Source organism: Aspergillus affinis, assembly GCF_023601865.1.
Source record: "Aspergillus affinis strain CMG 70 chromosome Unknown NODE_221_length_28249_cov_87_913318, whole genome shotgun sequence".
Lineage (NCBI taxonomy): Eukaryota > Fungi > Ascomycota > Eurotiomycetes > Eurotiales > Aspergillaceae > Aspergillus > Aspergillus affinis.
The window spans coordinates 16,630-28,249 of record NW_026516002.1 but is presented as its reverse complement, the minus strand read 5'-3'; the positions used below and the strand labels follow the sequence as shown (position 1 = coordinate 28,249).

Here is an 11,620-nt window from a genome sequence, read left to right as displayed (position 1 = left end):
CTGCATAGCCTGTCGTTTCAATAGATAGGCTTCACCAGGTTAATAGAATTTTGATTGATTGATTGATTGATTGATTGAGGCCCATTGGCCCCCTCCCCAGTGGGCTTGGGCTTTGTGGGCTTTGCGGAAGTCTAAGCAGTGGTTGGGTATTAAGAGTTTTGGTAAATATGCTAACTAGTTAGTTATGTGGATGACGGACCTTAGTCATGATACGTGATACCTGTTTGTGTAATGATACCATACATAACTTACGAAACATACAAGGGCAAGCCTTGTGATAGAATCTCAAGCTGACTGTTGAATATGCAATCTTGGTATTCAGGGGACTATATACATATTTCTTACTTGTGATATTCTTGTACAATGAATAACTGCCCAAAATATTGAAATGCTCGAAGCTCAGCTGATAACACCCGAAGATTTTAGTAAAAGCTGCATAATTGAGATTGGTTTACCCATATAACCTAAATAGACCATATCACTTATCTCTGTCTTACTGGAATAATGAAGAAAAGAAAAGAAAAAAAGGTTGTTCGTGTCCTGTCCTCACTCCATACTGAGACAACTCAAGAAGATCCATCAGGCTCCTCGATTTCCGGTAGATATCTCGCGGCAACTGACAACCCGACACCAAGCAAGAGCATCAGTATCCAGATGGCGTACCCCCAGGCGAGTTGTGTCCTCGCCCCCAAGGCGAAGAGGGTGGTGAAAAGGGCCGGGCAAAACGCCCTCAGTCCGCTAACCCCGGTCAAGGCGAGGGCGTTCAGCGTACCCAATACTCTCGGCGAGGGCGAGACGTCGTTCAAAACGAGCTGGATGGCCGTGAAGCTCATGCTGACACCACAGCCGATGGCGAGCGCTATCGGTAGGAAAACCCAGAAGGTCTTAACAGATGCCTCGGTCCCCAGTCGCAGAAGGACATTACCAGCTGGGCAGGCAAGAAAGAAGAATGGATAGGCATAGGCACATAGACGGATCACACCGTTCGATCCGATCCTCTTCTGCAATGGGGGGAAGACCAAGAGGAGCCACGCAGCTTGAGCGGCGCCATTCAGACCCATCAGTACCGAAATTTGTAGAGGAGTGAAGCCGTATCCCCCGAGGTACACGGGCGTGAACCAAAAGACAGGGACAATGGCTGTATACGCGAAGGCAAGGACCATGACATGTCCATATGTGTAGAGAACTATTCCCACACTAGGCGCTTTCAAAAGCTGCCAGGTTGATAGTCCTTCATCGGGGTCGGAACCCGATGTAGCGGGCTCCTGTTTCAAGGTCTCTTGGACGAAGAAGAGACTAGACAAGGCAGCAGTAGCCCCCACCAGCGCTACCACCAGGCTCGAAAGTGCGTATGGGTAGTCAGCGAAGAACCCGGTGTCCCTAAATATACCCGGATACTGGCCTGCTGGGTTGGCAAGACTACCACCTAACAAAGGGCCCAGGAAAATGCCCAAGTTCCCACTGAAAGCGAACCAACTGAACGATCGGGCCTGTGTCTTGCTCGTGCTGTGCTCGGCTATCATCGTGCGGATCGTGACGATAGTCCCCGCAAAGATACCGGCAAGACACCTGAATAGAACCATCTGAGAGATAGTTTTTGCCAGTCCGAAGAGGCCCGTCGCCATAGTCACGCCGAATAAGGAGAAGACCAGGACCGGCTTACGGCCGACGCGATCGGCCGCGCGGCCCCAGAAGATCATCACTATGGCTTGAGTCAGGGAGAACAATGACTCTATGATCCCAGTGTAGAAGCCGACATCCGAGTCCTTGACGCTCCCGTTGTCCTGGATCATCTGACTGACATAAGGGAAGACGGAGAAGAAGGCCAAGGGCTCTACGGCCCGTGCGTAACAGAGTAGCAGGATCTGAGCCTTTGGTAGAGGTTTTTCCTCTTCAGGGACCCTATTGGGGCCCAGAAGAGCCGTAGTCTCATCTACATCATCCAATGTTGTGGCAACCATAGTTGGTAGATTGATGGTATGGAGTGAATAATCTGGAGGCTGAGCTTGCGGTGAGACCGTGAGACTGAGATATAAGAGATCATCGGACTTATGTAGGCCCGACCTGTCCTCGTATAGGTAAGCAAACCCGAAGTAGTTATATCCAGACTATTTTTGAGCCCTGTGCTAATTTCTGCTTTAAAATATATGCTAATTCAGTATAGGGTGTTGATGATTAATTGATTCTTTTCAGAGCAGGGGTGAGGCAGGTAATTGGAGCGAGTAGATCTTGGCATAGCCCGCGGCCTCGTTACTCACCGATCATTAGTTAACTAACCAGTTAGTTAAGTTGTTAACTAGTTAACTAACTAAACTGTGGCCGCGGAAGATGACTAAACCGCTTATATCGTCGCCTTTCTTGGCCGATTGATTCATTGCATAAATATTGCATTTTCATTGCGTTTTATTGCAGTTTTATTGCATTTATAGGGCATTTTTCGGGACAGTATTATCGTGATATGTCACTTGTTTTGGCGATTAGGAAATAGGAAGCCCCTCAAATTCCATAAATATCGGCTTCTTTATCGTGTAGTTAGTCGAATCAAGACCTTCATTCAGTTGAAAACGATCATATTCCTCGGCTGAATAATCACTTCTCGGAAGACCCACAGTAATCTGCCACATTAACTTTGTGGAAAAAATACCGCTGCACTAAAAAGGGTCAACCCTTAGTAGTAAGGGCTTATTTCTAGTGCATATCCGCGGCGACAGGGGCTACCATGAATGGTAAGGAAATGGTATAAAAGGGAGGACTATATAAGGACACTCGTTCATCGCCTGTCAGATAGTTCTTGTTTAGTTCTTCGCGTTCAATAGTAGTTTGTGTCAGCGAATATGGGGCAATTTTATCGCCAGGATTCAACACCTTGCCGCTTCCGTCTAGATCAATGTTACAGACCCCTGTTCGACAGAAGGCAACGAAGCAGGAAACAGCGGGGTGATGACCAACCAAAGATAACCCGACCGCCCAAGGGCACGTGACCAAGAGGTGGTATACGGATGATAGGCTTGGCAGTAGAACAATGGTAGACGATATACCAGTTGGCTACCAAGGCTACGACCAGGGGTATACCAAGGAGGACTATATAAGGACACTCATTTACCCACATGTTAGATAGTTCTTGTTGAGTTCTTCGCGTTCAATAACAACTACAATCTTTGATAGTAACTTGTTACTGCTATTAGATTCGCCAGATCACTATCACAGGGAGGTATACGTACCAACCTGGCCTTACTTCTATCTTCGCTGCACCAAGGACCCTCAGGGAGGATCATCGCAATCACCAAGCCATTCTCAGCTAAGAAGGGCCACGGGGCTCTCAGGTTAAGTATCACCCAGAACTCAGGATCAACCGGGTTGATCACCAGTGCTTGAACTTATCCACGGTAGCAGGATTAACGCAGCTTAGACGGATCCTAGGGTTTGACAATCAACTCTGACGGCATTTCATGGCTTCAAGATAAGCCGATTTCAAAGAAGCCACGTAGTAATATTGCACGTTAAATAGCTTCGTTTCGATCCTCTAGATCAAGAGGATCAGACCTTCATTGAGCCTCGATTCTGCATACAAATTACTAGGCAATACGAAACTTTCATGATCCAATAGTTTGTTACTTGAGTATAAGTTTTATACTATAAGTAGCAATCGACTCGTCAGTTACTTTTTTATGATTGAGTATATGCACTCAATCAGGCCTACCTCAATCTATCTGCTTGCTAGTCTTGTTTCGGTCATTCGATCCTTCGATCGGAATACTCTATCACAGTAGCTCAGACAGCTACTCAGGTTTGTGTCAACCCCAGTCAGTCACTCAGCTGCTAAAGACATAGCTATTATCGGGGACGCTAGCTATCAGTCCGTCATTGCGAGATAACTAGTATACAGGGGCAGGTCGGGCGAGCCTAGGTCGTGACAACCGGCCCATGGGCCATGTACAGGTCTAAACCGGACCCAGAGGATTTAGATGAAATCGCGTCAGTTTCTAACAAGGCTTAAAGTTCTAACACCTGATCAGCTCAAGACACCTGAAATTGGAGTCTCTGTGGATGTTCCTTAATTTTGTTCTATTCTTTCGTGTCTTTTTGCTTTTAGGAGTTTAGCTAGTACTAGAAGACCTTATTTCGTATGATTATATCTATAAGCAGGCACTAGTCCTAGTCCGGTAAGCCTGCCCCGCGAATCACGTGTCACTAAGATCTGGCTGAGTCAGCAGTCGATCGCAATGACTTCAGCTGCCGACAGCCGCTTGTCCCTGTCAAGCCTCGAAAAGCGAGATCTGCCGACATTCGTCCATCCGATCCCCGCTGCATCCCACTCTGCTCCCGCCGAAGCAATGTGCATGCTGCTGCTTACCACGTGAGGTAGCTGGAATCCTATTCGAATCGCTTCATTTTCGTCCTGCTTCGCTGTCTATGACCTCAACTGCGCGCATGAGCCGGAGCACCATTTGCGCGGAAAAACTTCGGCACTGATACTAGCCCCCTCGAAGCGAACTCGATCCAATCTCTCCCAATGGCTTCTCCTTATCAATCGTCCATGTCGTTCTCGCCGTCGGTACCCGGAACCGATATGACGGCTGCCGGTGCCGCGGGTGCAGGTTCCTCACGACCCATCTCCGAACTGCCGCAATCCCAAGTCGACGCGATCATCCGCACCAAACGAAAGGCCCGCGAGCCCAAGGCCTGCTACCCCTGTCACGCCCGAAAGGTCAAATGCGACCGCAATCTTCCATGCGATGGATGTGTCAAGCGAGACCACGCCGATATTTGCTCCTACGAACGTCCCTCCAAGAAACGAATCATGACGGGCTCCTCGGTCCCGCCGCCCGCCGCCACGACGTACAGCGACAGTCCCGTGGGAGGGACAACGCCGGGCGGTGTCCCGGAGCACATGGGAATGCCGGCTCAGCCTGAAGGTGGTGTTCGCTTGAAACAAGAGCCTGGCACGACGCGACCCGTGCCTTCCGTGCCGTTGCCGTTGGGGCCCAGCGGTCGCGTGTCGGTTGCGCGCGAGGAGTGGGATAATGTGCGCACCCGGCTGAAGGAGATGGAGCAGACTATTAGCAATCTTCGCGTGGGCCTGGAACGCGCGGAAGAGGGACAGGCGTCCAGCCTAGAAACTGGCAGCGTGCAAAGCGGGGATGCAAGTACCCGATCCAAGGCCGCCTCCCCGGAGCGAGAGGGGATCCATGCGGCCAATACCCTGGGTGAAGGGACTGTTCATCTGGGATCGCGGTCTGTCCTTGCATATATCCTGAACAACAAGTCGGGGTCCGATCAGTTACAAGCACTTCTGGAGGGCGGCATCTTGCCAAAACTCGGTCTTGATAATGAGTCGGCAACGTATCCGTTTGTCGATCTGTGGTCATCGGATATGTCGACTTTCGACATCAGTGCCGTTTGCAGTGCGCTGCCAGGTGATCAACAGTGCAAAGAGTAAGTGTTCTTAAGGCATTTTAGGGTTTAGGTGGCAAGCTGACATCCTGACAGGTTCTTCTTCTTTTACCGGGATATCGCAGGGGCCATCTACCCCGTGATCGAGGACACGGCGCTGTTCGAAATGAACCTTAATCTCATGCTACAAAACCGCGCGTCAATTGGTGGGACCTACAGGGCCGATGATGATCAGGCACAGAAGCCGTTTGGCGTTTCGATTGCGTTCCTTGGCTTGTCGTTCGCCGTGCTGGCGTCCGGTTGTCAATCTTCTGATCTGCCTGGCAAGGAGAGAGAATTGACTTCGCAAGTTTATGGTGAGACAATTTTGACGCCGCAATCGATCTCTTACTGATTAGACTAGTGTGCTGCTCCTATCAGTGTCTTCGAATGACCAACTTTTTGTCCCAGCCCACCATCGAAGCTATCCAGACATTACTTGTCATCGGGAATGTGCTGTCTTATAACATGAACCCTGGAATTTCATATGTCCTACTTGGTATGCACAATCTCCCTTTTCTGTGACGGCCGACTAATGAAAATAGGCATGACACTTCGCATGGGTTTGGCTCTAGGTCTTCATGTCGAAACCAGCCGTTTTTCGTCAGTAGAGCGATACCGTAGACGGCATGTTTGGTATGCACACATCAAAAAAGCATAGTAAGATGGAACTAACGGTTGTAGGTGGTCCATGGCATGGCAGGACAGCCATTTCTCTCTATCTTACGACCGACCGTCCACGACCGCCGTCAGTCAACCGGACATCGCCTCTCGTGGAGACTCGCGACCAGGGGATCTCTCATATTTCGAAACACTCTGCCGGATCATCGCTCTCGCTCTAGAAGTTGTCCGCGGTCGGATGTTAAACTCACATTCTCAGATGAGCTTCAAGACGATTCAAACATACAAAGAACGGATACAACACATCATGGTCGAAGCAAAGCCCTACCTGCGGGATCCCAAATACTGCGTTACGCCGACGGAGCATCTCGAACGGGTCGTACTCAAGCTGCATTCCTCCTACTTCTCCTCTGAGCTCTGCCGGCCAGCGCTCAAATCCGTCGCCGATGCTCACGACCCGGCCAGTACTAGCATGCGCTCCGACTGCATCATCAATCTAATGACGACGGTCGAAGCCTACATTGAGATGCACTCCGTCAGCTCGCACGCGTCGCGTTCCTGGATTGCGCTGCAACGCGCCATCAGCTCCATCTTCCTGCTGGCCGTCACGGAAGAATCCAAAACCAACCCGCGGTTCTGGTCTCTCCTGCAACAAATCAAGATGATCATCGCCGAGCGCGCCAACACAGAATGCACGTACGAATCGGTAGACCCCACCGTTCCGACATCTGATCGCACTGTCCCGGCCTTTGGCGCCGCCGTCCCTGCCACCGCAACAACAGCCAGCGCTGGCACCAGTCCCGCCGCCTTCTCCGCGTCTCCTGCTTCGGTTGCCGTCGCCGTCGACACGCAAACGCAATGGGCCAAACCATTGACCAAGACTCTGCGGGCTTTGGAGAAACTCGAAGCGGCATTCAGCTCGCAGACCCATGGCCCCTCCCGTCACGAATCACCAGCATACCTCAACCAGGGCCCAGGCACCATGAGCTCTCTTGTTCCTCCTGTATCGGCGATGACGCCTAGCGTCGGATCCCTGCCGCCTCCGACACCCGAGAGCTCTACCAGCGGCGAATGGTCAATTCCTAATATCTTGGACCGAGCGGCTGAATATATCCATCCACCTTTATGGAGTTAGCATGGGATAGAATTGGCATGGCGCTCTGGATGGATGGATGAATGGCGTGGCATTTTTCGATTTACTTTCTATTTTAATGACTTCTATGGTTGGGTTGGTTGGGTTGGATCTGGTCTGGTCATGGCAGGTACCGGACATTTTTGGGAGTATAGTATATATATCATTTGATTCTTGAATATTAATGGTCTTGACATCTGCATCTTTTCCTCGTCCACCTTACAGTCTAGAGCAAACCCATCCAAATCCTCCACAGAAGACACTACTAAAGAGAAGACACAATCTCCCCCATACACTCCCCAAACCCAACTCCCTCGCCAGCCAATCCAACCATCCTCACCACATCGCCATCCATCAAAAACACTCTCTCTTCCCCACCACCAGACCCATCGGAGGAATTCAACCGAACAGCCGTCTTCCCACCCCCCGTTATCTCCAATAAACAGCCATACTCCCCCTCCTGAGTCCCGCTCACTGTCCCGGTGCCCAGCAACTCCCCTGTCCTCACTCCACACCCAGAACTAGCCATATGCGCCAGCATCTGCCTGGGAGACCAGAATAGATCTTTGGCGTTAGAGGTACTGAGATGCGTCGTTGCTAGTCTTCCCTTTTCATGACTCCCGTTCGTAGACGTAGACGTAGACGCAAACTCAACAGCAGAAGAATCAGAATGCTCCAACTCCACTCTCAAACTAATATCGTATCCGAACGCGCCCGGATCTTGCAGATGGAGTGGTAATTCCGCGCGAGGAGCAGGACCGACGGCGCGAAACGGAGCTAGGGCTTCGAGCGTCACGATCCAGGGCGAGATGCTGGTGTTGAAGGATTTTCCGTTTAGGGGGCCCAGGGGGACCATTTCAAGGGATTGGATGTCTCGTGCTATTTTGATCGCAGTGTTAGTTGTTTGGTGGTGGGGCATGTTTGAGACGAGGGGTATTTGGTTTCGTGTGGGTGGAGGGAAGGTATGGGTGATCATGCTTAATCCAGCAGGACTCAAGCATCCAAAAGCGAGAGAAGTCAAAAGACCAGCAAGAGGAATAAAGGACTTTTAAACATTCAAACAGAAAACCTAGGCAAGAAAAAGAACCTACCACTCCAATCATTAACCACTACCACCCCGAACAGATACTCCTCTGCATCCTTGGCCTCCAAGCCCTGATGCACGTCTACCGGGGCACCCACCACGAATCCCAATTCAAGCTCATAGTCTAGTGCTCTTGAGGGGGCGTATATGACTTCTTGTTTCGGGGTCTCTCCTTCGCCTTTGCTTTCTCCGTTGGAAGAGGTAGGGGTTGACTTGGTTTGACCACGGATATGTCCTCTAGGTCTCACGATCTGCGTCCCTGAGACCACGATGCTGTTGGCTCGTCCGGTATAGCCGATCGGGAAGTGGAAGAAGCCGGGAGGGGGAGTGGGGTTGTTGAGGATGGCGCGACCGGCGTTTTGGACGTGGTTGAGACTGCAGGAGAAATCTGGTCTGTTGGTTAGCCCTCACAATGCTCTTTGTCATAACTTGAGCGTCGAGGTACGGCAGGTAGGCAGGCAGGCAGAGTTGGAATAGAGAAAAGGCAAATCATACCTGTAAAATTCGGAATATCGACCGGTAAATGCATCTTCACTGTCTCGACATTCTCTCTACAGCTCTCTGGTAGACCGTCGATATCTTTCGAGGCAAGCGCGGACTGTAGGATCTCTCGCACATGGTGATGTATGCGTTTCGGCAGCGCAGCGTATCGGTTCAATGTCACTTCGTCGAAAACACGGGCGGGTAGATCCGGAATAGCGGAGAAGAAGCCGTGACGTTGAAGATCGCCGAGGAATATGACATTGTTGTGGAGGCGCGTTGCGCATTGGGTGCGATGGGTGGGTGAGGAAGCGGCGCCGTAGGGAAGGTTGTGGATGGAGAAATGGTGGCTGTAGTCCGGGGATGCCATGGTGGGAGGTGTTAAGTAGTCTGGTGGGGTATGGGGTATGTGATCAGCTGTAAGCATACGATATTTATAGAATGCGAAATAGATCTTAGGTTTACTTGACTGGAAGGTTGCCCTGCGCAAGACTTTATAGTTGGGTCGGGAGGAAATGTCCACATCCCGAGGATTCGGATGAAGATCGCATTTGGGGTATTCCTTCTGCAATATTCCATTCGATTGAAGGTTGTATGAGTTCTGCGAGGTAGGGGTTACCGAGGTTGATGAGAGTAAATAATTCAACTATTTCAATCTAATGATTGTTGATGATGGTTGATAAGGAAGAAGAGGTCCTCCTCCAGATCTGCTTGCAGGGCAGGCATACGTTGACAGATCGCAACCTCAGACATTCAAAGAACCTACGCAATTCGCATCGAGGCCATTCCTTCTACAATGTCTCATTTGATTGAACGTCGGTTTATACCGCGCATGAACATGTTGAACTATTTGGTCATGTCATCATCAAGGTCAACCCCAAAGTCGGATCTTCCGTACCTGACAAACCAGACAGGCATTCTATATACAACAAACTTTATACCATTCCTCGGGCACAATTTTCCATATTTTGAGTCGAATGCACAGGACAGAATCCCGAGCTTGGCAATCCAACCACCGCGTCATGGTTTTGGCACTGGCACCCGCAGCCTTGCAGGCTTAGAGGACTGATAGGCGTCGCCGACTCCCTAGACGTCGGGGCCTGAGACACCGGCGAGGTCATGGCCATCCCTGTCGCCTGCGCCTGTGGGATCAGAACGAGTGCCTTGGTCCTGGAGGCTCCGGAGCCCAGTGTTTGTATGATCTGTGGGAGCGACGATTCTATCCATTATTAGATCCGCCGACGGCAAGACGAAAGGCAGATGTTATACAGACAACTCACCCGTAGCGACATAATATAATGCAGACGATGGATACTGCGTCTGACCCCAAGATTCCGAAGGGAACGGAACGTTCAGCTCGGCCACCGAATAATTGCTGAGTGCCGACGACGACATGTCCGGCCCGAAAAAGTTAACCCCCGCCTCATAAAAACTATTCGTCATGGAGGGAGGCGACGAGTTGGCCGATTCGCTCTCCTTGGGGGTTTCGTACACAGACGGTGGAGTCAAAGGTTGTGAGCAGATGACAGGTATAGCCCCCATGGAGCTGCTGCAGGTAGGACAGACACCCGGGGCAGCGGGATAGTATGGATCGAAGTGGGCGGCATTTTCTGAAGATGGCGAGAGTGTCTTACTATCAACTTCATACGGAGCCACAGGCTCCACTGACGATGGACCTGGGTTCGGATATCCCCAGCCGTTGAGACTCGCAGCAGCCCTGAGTTCGCTGGCGATAACACGTTCTTGTAGTTTGGCGATGCGGTCGCGGATTTTGCGGCCTAAAGCAAACATCAATATTCAGACCACGAACCGAAAGATGTTCGATTAACCTACGATGGTTTCGCTGTGAAAGCCGGTTCTGTAGTCTTCTTCTCTCGACAGGGTCTTGTTTTTGACCCGTCGAGTCGTTGGCTCGCTCTTCTTTTACCGAGTGGTTTCTCATCCTCGGAACGGCGGTTGACAGATTTCCTTGGGCAATCTCGTAGTATCTTCCGTGGAGCGATGTTTGCTGCTTGGAATGATAGATAATGAAAACCAATGACCTTTCTACCTTGGAAGACGCTTGTCAAATAGGTACGTCAGGGGTAGTGAAGAGTGGCGCTGGACTCAATGAATATTTCCTCTCAGCAGCCCGAACCCAACAATTGTCAGAGCTTTTTATAAAAGATCCGACACACGGTGGCTTATCTGATTCAAAGGTAGGATGCGCGCTGAACCTTGCACCGCGGTTACCATTCGCTCGTCAGCCGAATAGCCACCGAGTTTACAAGGTTGCGCAGCAGATGCTACCACATCCCAAGGCAGACCTGATCGAGAAAGGATAGTCGGTATACGAACGGTATTAGAATACCCACAGACCTGGAACTTGCTCGGGTTGTACTATTTCCTTCCGCCGAGGTACTTCGACACGGTTTCGACGACCAAGGACAACTGCTTCCGTGCTCCGTGACCCCCGAAAGCCACGCGGTGCTGTATCATGTTGGAGTACAGTTCGGTCCTCGAGTCTCCCCACGTAGAGGTTGCACAGTCAACCCGTATGAGTGGCTACTGAGGCTTAGATGGGCGATTGCTGACGAAGAAGATCATAAAAAAATCAAAAGAAAATCAAAAGAAAATCAAATACAGGCCTGGCGGCGGATCATTGTTTGAGCGATTCGCGAAGTTCCTGCCGGCTGGACAGTAAACACCCATGTATGTATGTCGATCATACCCCCTGCAATGAAGGACCGTAGGCTAGGTTTGTTTGATCAGTGCTCTCGAACAAGCCCGGCCAACCGCGGAGCGACGATCAGACAGCATTATTCTCGTTTCTCCCCGGCATGCAGGGATCAAAATTCGGAGCGTTGCTTTGTCGCGACCGTGCCGCCCAA

At 50.8% G+C, this 11,620-nt stretch overlaps 3 protein-coding genes across 3 annotated transcripts; 1 reads left to right on the top strand and 2 right to left on the bottom strand.

Moving 5' to 3' along the window:
* Positions 1-566: 566 nt before the first annotated feature.
* Positions 567-1,961, bottom strand: KD926_004652 (MFS transporter; the record flags this gene model as incomplete). Its single annotated transcript, XM_053095254.1, has 1 exon — positions 567-1,961. One exon carries the CDS (start codon positions 1,959-1,961, stop codon positions 567-569), a length of 1,395 nt encoding a protein of 464 aa, XP_052950068.1.
* Positions 1,962-4,513: 2,552 nt separating this feature from the next.
* Positions 4,514-7,189, top strand: KD926_004651 (putative C6 transcription factor; the record flags this gene model as incomplete). Its single annotated transcript, XM_053095253.1, has 5 exons — positions 4,514-5,436; positions 5,491-5,750; positions 5,798-5,932; positions 5,979-6,069; positions 6,118-7,189. The coding sequence occupies 5 exons, from the start codon at positions 4,514-4,516 to the stop codon at positions 7,187-7,189; spliced, it is 2,481 nt and encodes an 826-aa protein (XP_052950067.1).
* A 262-nt stretch (positions 7,190-7,451) lies between these two features.
* KD926_004650 (uncharacterized protein) lies at positions 7,452-10,692 on the bottom strand (the record flags this gene model as incomplete). Its single annotated transcript, XM_053095252.1, has 6 exons — positions 7,452-8,065; positions 8,278-8,658; positions 8,766-9,351; positions 9,692-9,969; positions 10,031-10,528; positions 10,584-10,692. The coding sequence occupies 6 exons, from the start codon at positions 10,690-10,692 to the stop codon at positions 7,452-7,454; spliced, it is 2,466 nt and encodes an 821-aa protein (XP_052950066.1).
* Between the last annotated feature and the right edge of the window lie 928 nt (positions 10,693-11,620).